Source organism: Adiantum capillus-veneris, chromosome 9 (assembly GCF_014529385.1).
Source record: "Adiantum capillus-veneris isolate H3 chromosome 9, ASM1452938v2, whole genome shotgun sequence".
Taxonomy (NCBI): Eukaryota; Viridiplantae; Streptophyta; class Polypodiopsida; order Polypodiales; family Pteridaceae; genus Adiantum; species Adiantum capillus-veneris.
This window is the reverse complement of record NC_140939.1, coordinates 58,752,377-58,761,002: the sequence shown is the minus strand read 5'-3', so window position 1 is coordinate 58,761,002 and position 8,626 is coordinate 58,752,377. Positions and strand designations below refer to the sequence as shown.

Here is an 8,626-nt window from a genome sequence, read left to right as displayed (position 1 = left end):
GTTCAATGTCACACCAATTGAATGATTACTTTGGTTAATCTATGATTTTTATTGAACCTTCATTCTAAAATTTTGACAATAGACACAAATGATAGAACTTAAAAATGGAGTTGATTCATTAGAGAATAGCCCCTTAAGTAAGCTTAGTGCTTGATAGTCATTTGTTATAGAAGTTTCATCCTCTTGCTATTGGACCATGTCATCGTCTCATCTTCCATAGATGGCTAGAGGGCTCCTAAAAAGCTTACCCCAACATCAAAGTTAAGTGCATCACTCAAACATAAACTCATAAACTTAAGCCTAATGAAATAATAGAGCTTGTGTGTATTCATGAATTGACTAGGCATAAAATTTATTTTAAGCATAGTCTATTGATTGATCTTGTCTATTGGAGAGAGAGAGAGAGACATGGACTATTTTAACTCCCCAAAGAGAGAGAGAGGGGGATTCTTCCAACTTCTTAACAAAGTAATTCCAAAACTGATTATTCAAGGTGATGAACACATAAGCCCAGCCCCCCCCCCCGCGGGCGGGTGGACCACGATACTCGAACATATGACCTCCCAACTATAGGAAAGCAAGTATACTATCTTGCGCACATGCACTTTCCTCTCTCTAACTTCACCGGCTATAACATTTTGGCTTCCCTCTCTCTAGATCCACATAAAAGAGTGAAGTCGCATTGTGCAGGCTTTCCCTGTTTCCAACGAGGGTATGTGAGAAGCACATCAAATACAAACTATAATCAATATTTCCCTATGATTATCCTTTAGGCAATTCACCTTACAGCACGTTCAAAGTGCAAGATGTTGTGTGCGTATGACCAACAACACCGCCCAAATTTGGGGGACGTTGAGCGGCTTTGATCTCAGCCGTTCGATCGCTTGGTGAACTAGAGGTCAACTTGGGGACAAAAGTGACTCCCTAAGGTCACCCGCCAATAGGCGTTCACGCCTAGTTTGTTTTCCTCGTAGAGTGTCGGTCAAACCCAAGACCTCCCAACACTCACACGAAATCCCTATCATCATGTTAGCACGTGTCGCTATCCATGTGGGCATGGCACACAATCACACCCTAGTTTACCTCGCCTTAGTTCACCCTAGTTCATTGAATTATCTGACGGCCCATATCAAAGCGGCATCGCCCCTCCAAATTTGGGCGCTAGATCTCCTCTGAGCCACACCCGCAGTGACAATGGGTGTGTGAGAAGCACATCTAATAAAATAAATCATTATTTTTCTATAATTAGTCCTTCTCGAGGGGAATCCATCTTTAACAAGACGTATGCGTGTGACCAACAACAGGAGGTAATTAGAGAAGCTCACTTACAGTCCCCATCCAACGCCACACACACAGCCGCCATGATAATGATCCGTAGCTGGCACCGCTTGGGTATTGCTAACATTGATGGTATTCGTTGCAGGCGGCGCTGTTCAGAACAACAGATTTAATTCACGTCGAGAGAGAGAGAGAGAGAGAGGGGAACTTGGAAGCACCTTGGGCTGGAACATAATTAGGAGCGCCGTAAGCTGAGGGCGGCGGCGGGACTGGCCCCTCGAAGCCTGCGGTCGTAACTGTGTGAGGCATGTTAGGAGCGTCATTAGGAGCTCCGTAGGCTGAGGGCGGAGACGGGACTGGCTCCTTCGTAACTGTACTCTGAGTCATGGTAGCGTCTGTGCAGAGAGAGAGAGAGAGAGAAGCGATGTGCGTCAAACCGGAAGCTGGTGGTGATGTAGGACAGACGGTCAATGCATGGACGAGGTCGGCCACCTCCGTCGAAGAGTCAAGATCTAAGAACTTTACAGTTATGATGCTGAACGTGGCACGTTGCTGCATTGGGCTTTTGCCTCTTTTGCCTTTCAAATGTGTACACAAACTCACTTGCCTAAAATTATTTTTCAGTCGATGCAGATCTCGTCTAATCCCATGGACGACATTATTCTGGAGTTGAGAATAACTTTTTGCCTCAATGCATAGTCCAACCTTTGATGAGCTCCGAATGGGATACAAATTAATATAGTGGGGGTTTTGAAAACTTTTCAATAGTCATACCCCTTGCATCTAAAGTATGTTATTAGCATGAAACAATGACTATCAATAGTCATACTCAAAATATTAATTTGGATTGTGGGTTGATCCACCATGCCCTTAATGGGTTGAATTTTGGTAAGAAAAAGTTCGCTTTTATGTGTTGTCCATATAGCTAAGATACCAATCAAGCATGCTTGTGGTTCCTGGCTCTCACACCTGTGCTACCCTTGCTACTATAGTTGATGCCACTTTCTTGATTCGCCACCAGATACATTGCTGCCTACCAACAAGGGTGACATCTTTTCCTTGCTCGGATGGCGACTCCCTATCCGGCACTCGGTGTTGCAGTTGTCGCCCCTGCTCGGTCGGCTTCCAAACCACCAGCACCTCGAAAACTCAATTGTTTCCTCTTCTGCTGGCTTCACCACAAGCAACCCCACTGTCAACTCGTCCTCCTCTGCTCATGGGCGGCCCTCGACAGTGACACGCTAGTCAATTTTTCACCGCGCTGCTCTCGGCCCTCTCCTTCTCTCAACCTGCCTGGCTTTTTCTTCCCCTGCGCTGTCTGCTTTTAACCGCCAGTCTCTATTTTTGCTAGTCAATGATTCTCTTTAAAAAAAAGCTTTCTTTTAAGCGCCATTCACATTGGTTATGCACTCTTCCACTTCGAAGTCGAATGGCATGCACGGCCAATCATTGCCAAGCTCTCCTTGTAAGCTTTCTCACTCCAAAGCCAAAAATTGTCCCAAAGTGCGTCTCGGGGAACCCTCACGGACGCCGTCATTGTCCCAAGTGTAAGGCCTTTTATGACAAACACTATGGTAGGTACAGTGCGCACTACAATCACCTTTGTAGCCTCCTTGACTTCGTTGATGTCTAGTTTGCAAAACACCACCATAGCCTTGATCTACCTTAGCTCTTTTAGCACACGTTATCCGGCACAAATATCGACCAAACTTCGCTAAGCACAACCTTATCATTCAACTGCCCTTGCATCAGCATGAGTGATACCGTCATTCGAGGTCAAAGCCCATATTCACTCGAGAAACATTTGACAGTGATGACTTCAAATTCCAAGTTATGATATAAAAAACCATTCCCACGCCACATGATGGCCATTGCAAGATTTTAATCGTGCGAAAATGGTATGCTCCCAACCATATTCCAAGCACTCATAAAAAACACTGAATATGTGACTCCTGCATATAATTCTCCATTTAGACTTACGACAGCACAACATCCACCCCCTTTGAACCTACACATCCTCCGGGATGTGCCAAAAAACTGTAAGTATAAAAGCTGCTCGCATGCAAGCAGTGGTCGAATGTAAGCATGCTACCAATAACTATCAAAAATTTGACTTCAAGGAGTCATAAGCCTCCAAGATCAAAGGGAAAACTCAGAAATTTTCCATCAATCAAGTAGTTCCATCCAATAAAGTATAAGCATGATCCACTGCAAAGTCTGTAAATCTCTTGCCATAACCTATGAGCATGATGAACACCACCAGGGTCATATGGTCTATATATCAACTGCCATAAGCCGTTCTCATAAACCTGTCCTCCTGGATCAAATGTCTTAAGAAGACATTTCCCAAGCACTAGAGCTGGAGCTGCATAAAATCCACACGAGCATACATTATTGATCTGAATCGACATCAAACAACCTTGGCATGAGCTTGTTCTTCCTGGATCAATTAGCAACCGATAACATTGTGCACCCAAAAGAACCCAACCATATTCAACGTGCTTCTTAAGGATCTCAAAATCTCTTGGATCCAATACCATAGCAAGCACATAGCATTTATGAGCCTCACAGTAAAGCAAAACTTCCCTTGAATCATTGTGCAATACCCAGCTCTCGTAAACATTTGACAACTTTTGCTCAGCAAGCATATAGGAACACTGCATACCTTTTACCGGTAACCATAATAGCATTGACATAAGAATAAGTAAAAAGAGTATATGGACCCAACCATAGCCAGTACCTTGTCAAAGAAACTGAAAAATCATGTACACCCTTTGCTTTATCCATAGTGATTCACCCCCTCTGACTTCATAGTTACCACACGAACTTGTGAAAATCTTGCATCAGTGTCACAGTCATTATTACTTGGAACTCCGTGAATTTGCATCCACTTTTGGATCAGTAGAGCAGTAAATACTCTCATCATCTGTCAAAGGATTGTGGGTTGCTTCCTCTTGTAGCTCAAGAGAAATAACAAAAGAAGAAAATTCGTGTCCAGTATCCTGTACTTCAGTCATGTCAGAAATGTCAGGCACACAAAGAACATCATCTAAGCAATCTTCATAGATCTCTTCATCATGTTCCGCTTCACGTACTTCTATGGTTGCCAAAGATTGATCGATACCTTGTGAAGATTCTTCATGCACCCCCTCTGAATAGATAGTAACAGTAGAGAAATCATCCATCATATGTTGCTCATACATACCACAATTAGATAAAAAGACACCAATAATGGAATTCTCTTCTCTCAATCCTGACAAGGAAGCTTCACTATTTGCATCATCATCTTGCTCTGTGATATCAGCACCTGTAAATATATCGTCAAGAGCAATTGTAGACTCATATATACCCTCATGCACAGCTTCTATTGACTCCATAATTTCTTGCACTTCATTTGTTACAGTATAAATGTTTTTATCAATGGAATCATCTTCAAGAAACCTGTTGTTCTGCTTGGCCTTGCATGCTTCCATTGTGATGAGAGGACCATCAACACCTTCTAAAGGATCATCTTGAACTTCTTGAGAACAATCCATGCTGCAAAGATTACTAGTATGTGGAACACTGACAACAACATTTTCACCTTCGCTTAATTCTTTACAAGAACCAATGATAGAGGCAGCTACCATGTGAGCAAGCTCTCAAAAATTTTCATCAATAAATTTAGTCTGAAATTTATTGTTTACCTGTGCTAGATTGCTTGATGCATGATGCTGTGTGATGAAATCTGGTACTTGCAAAGCTGCACGTGCTTTAGCTTTACTTCTTGCATGAATTTGCTCCGAAAATTCATCATAACTGATTGTCTGCAATTGATCTCCATCACCTTTATTGAAAGTAACCTGCTTTTGTTGATTCATCTGCTCTATTTCCAAGGCTATGTGCCAATCACCCACTTGTACAACTGCTTCTTTAAATTTAGCCCAATTATTTGCATACTTATCGATAAGCTCTTGTATCTGATCATGTAATTCTGGAGCTACTAGCCGGTCAAACTCCTTGATCATATGCCTAGTTGGAATACCCATAAGCTCCATCTCTAACCTGTAGCATGCAAGATATCCATCACTATCGTAGCCATAAAAAATACCTCTTTCAAAAGAGACTTTATCCAATGCTTCTTCCATTGCTTCATCTCGTTGGGCTAATCCTTGTAAAACTTCTTCTCGGTCTAAACCAAATTCCTCATAAGTAACCTGATGATGTTGCTGCTGCTGCTGCTGCAAGAAAGCATCAAATCGTTGCATCATTTGCTGCATCATCTCTACTTGAGATGTCGTCGTCATCCTCTCTTCAAACATTTTCCACCCTGGATCGCTTCGCGTCGGGTTCACCAAAGATGTCGGGGGATTTTATGTTCACGAGTTGAGCCGGGTCAGCACGGGGTTGCTCGCTGTGGGAAACGGTAACAGAAATATGCACATCTCAAGACAATATAGCACCAAAAGAACACCCTGCACAACTTGAATGGAATTACTTAAATGAACTAAAATCTGAATACAAAAAAAAAACTTGATCGCAAAAGGGAACAAGTGCTCTTGAACTCACCGAGACTATGAGCGGAAGTGCAAATGCCAAATCTATATGGCCTCAATGCCTTTCCCTTGCTCTTCCTGACCACCTTCACGTGCACTCACTTTGCCATCGCTTGGTTTAGTCTTCTTTTAACTCAAACAAACCTCTAAAAATTGCTAAAGATCTGCTTCTCCAGGCCTTAGCAGTTCGTCGGCTCCAACCAAGTCCTTTACCTACTGAAGTTGACGCTCGCTTTTCTTCCTCGCTTTCATTCTCAACCTACTCGACAAGGCACTTGCTTCAAAGACCTCCCGATATCTTCCCTTGCCTTGATTATCTCGTCTTTAAACCTTTGCTATGTGGTACCTCCTCATCACCCCACAAGCTCTAGCATGCCATCCAAAATCCTCCTATGATTGAGCTTCACCAATAGTCTCCAATATTCAGCTTGTCAAGGCTCTCTGTCAACAGTTTCAGTACCTAAAAATCAGGAACCATTGATTCATATTGCCCAACAATATCAAAATCACACTGGTAGAACTCCCTTGCTTTTCCCTTGTGCTGCTCCTGCTCTTCCAAAATCTCGTCGGCTCCCTCCTCCTCGTCGCACACCCTGGCGGCTCTCTGTCTTCACTTGCCGACTCCACCACCCGGTGCTCTCAACTCCTACAGTTGCTGACTGGACCACCCGGCTCTCACACCTATGCTACTCTCGCCTGCAGAGAGCCCTCATGCTGCCCTTGCTACTATAGTTGATGCCACTTTCTTGATTCGCCACCAGATACATTGCTACCTACCAATGAAGGTGACATCTGTTCCTTGCTCGAATGGCGGCTCCCTATCCGGCACTCGGTGTTGCAGTTGTCGCCCCTGCTCGGTCGGCTTCCAAACCACCAGCACCTCGAAAACTCAATTGTTTCCTCTTCTGCTGGCTTCACCACAAGCAACCCCACTGTCAACTCGTCCTCCTCTGCTCATGGGCGGCCCTCGACAGTGACGCGCTAGTCAATTTTTCACCGCGCTGCTCTCGGCCCTCTCCTTCTCGTCAACCTGCCCAGCTTTTTCTTCCCCTGCGCTGTCTGCTTTTAACCGCCAGTCTCTATTTTTGCTAGTCAATGATTCTCTTAAAAAAAAGCTTTCTTTTAAGCGGCCATTCACATTGGTTATGCACTCTTCCACTTCGAAGTCGAATGGCATGCACGGCCAATCATTGCCAAGCTCTCCCTGTAAACTTTCTCACTCCAAAGCCAAAAATTGTCCCAAAGTGCGTCTCGGGAAACCCTCACGGACGCCGTCATTGTCCCAAGCGTAAGGCCTTTTATGACAAACACTATGGTAGGTACAGTGCGCACTACAATCACCTTTGTAGCCTCATTGACTTCGTCGATGTCTAGTTTGCAAAACACCACCATAGCCTTGATCTACCTTAGCTCTTTTAGCACACGTTATCCGGCACAAATATCGACCAAACTTCGCTAAGCACAACCTTATCATTCAATTGCTCTTGCATCAGCATGAGTGATACCGTCAGTCGAGGTCAAAGCCCATATTCACTCGAGAAACATTTGACAATGACGACTTCAAATTCCAAGTTATGATATAAAAAACCATTCTCACGCCACATGATGGCCATTGCAAGATTTTCATCATGCGAAAATGCTATGCTCCCAACCATATTCGGAGCACTCATAAAAAACAATGAATATGTGACTCCTGCATATAATTCTCCATTTAGACGTACGACAGCACGACAATGAATCAGGTTGAGAAAAGCTTTAACGACCACTTGATGGGAAATGCTCTAATACCATGTTGACAAGGGAGGAAGACCAAGACAACAGTGAGAGACCACATATGAGAGAGAGAGAGAGAGAGAGAGAGAGAGACGACTCACAATTGCAAGCCCCAACGTATGTGGAAAGCACACACTGAGTACACATATATAGTGGGGACTCGCTACATAGCTCCAACACATTGCGGGCAAAATATAACAAATGTAAAATTTGGTCCACTTTTAATGTGCACCATGTAATACTTTTCGCCAATTACAAAGCTATAGCAAATGAATTGCGGATAAGATTGGGTACGAGGTTCCTACTATACGAGAGAGAGAGAGAGAGAGAGAGAGAGAGAGAGAGAGAGAGAGAGAGAGACAGAGAGAGGCCAGGGAGGTAGAGAGAGTCACACACAGAGACACCCAAACCTATATTACGATTATATGCATCCAAAAATGAGATAGCATTATTTGGACTCACAAAGGGGCCCTTTCAGGAGTTTGACTTTACCTCTCTCTACCAAAATGGGCGCATGGATAAATTTTTGCAAGAAAACTCCAAAGTTGGCGGAGGTTTGAGAATTGGAATGTCCTCTTCAAGCTCTATCTATTGATATATAGCACGCCCTGAGATTTCTCATATTTTAGAAGATTATTTTTTTGATTCACCTATGATGTGACAACTCTGTTAGATTCTAAAATATGAGGAATCTCATGGAGTGCTATATATCAGTAGATAGAGCTTGAAGAGGACATTCTAAGTGTCAAACCTTTGCCAACTTTGGAGTTTGTTTGCAAAAATTTATCCATGCACCCGTTTTGGTAGAGAGAGGTAAAGTCAAACTCCTTAAAGGCTCCTTTGTGAGTCCCAATTTTGCCTAATGTATCATCAATAAAACCCAAATAAACCACATGTTCCTGGCCGATTTGCAAGCCTTTGAGATTGCCAGCCTTAGCTTGTGCATTTAAAAAGTAAAACAATGGATAGGTGGTGTTGGGGAAAATGATAGCATAGCCTAATCAACCCAAGACCAACAAAATTATCAATCCTAGGATCGG

The 8,626-nt window shown here is 43.4% G+C and overlaps 2 protein-coding genes across 2 annotated transcripts; both read right to left on the bottom strand.

Annotated features, from left to right (window-relative positions):
• Positions 1–563: 563 nt before the first annotated feature.
• LOC147450540 (uncharacterized) lies at positions 564–1,692 on the bottom strand. The gene is made up of 2 exons (XM_086520743.1): positions 1,497–1,692; positions 564–1,429 (listed from the first exon to the last, which is right to left on the bottom strand). The coding sequence occupies exons 1-2, from the start codon at positions 1,663–1,665 to the stop codon at positions 1,326–1,328; spliced, it is 273 nt and encodes a 90-aa protein (XP_086376869.1). The 5' UTR covers positions 1,666–1,692; the 3' UTR covers positions 564–1,325.
• Positions 1,693–4,887: 3,195 nt separating this feature from the next.
• LOC147450539 (uncharacterized) lies at positions 4,888–6,815 on the bottom strand. Its single transcript, XM_086520742.1, has 2 exons — positions 5,827–6,815; positions 4,888–5,732 (listed from the first exon to the last, which is right to left on the bottom strand). The coding sequence occupies exon 2, from the start codon at positions 5,577–5,579 to the stop codon at positions 4,920–4,922; it is 660 nt and encodes a 219-aa protein (XP_086376868.1). The 5' UTR covers positions 5,580–5,732; positions 5,827–6,815; the 3' UTR covers positions 4,888–4,919.
• Between the last annotated feature and the right edge of the window lie 1,811 nt (positions 6,816–8,626).

Bases quoted from the DNA above. Each gene is read 5' to 3' on its own strand.
- LOC147450540 (XM_086520743.1), bottom strand. From the start codon at position 1,665: ATGACTCAGAGTACAGTTACGAAGGAGCCAGTCCCGTCTCCGCCCTCA. The intron at 1,430-1,496 runs GTGCTTCCAAGT...TGTTCTGAACAG, and splicing joins TAATTATGTTCCAGCCCAAG to CGCCGCCTGCAACGAATACC.
- LOC147450539 (XM_086520742.1), bottom strand. From the start codon at position 5,579: ATGTTTGAAGAGAGGATGACGACGACATCTCAAGTAGAGATGATGCAG.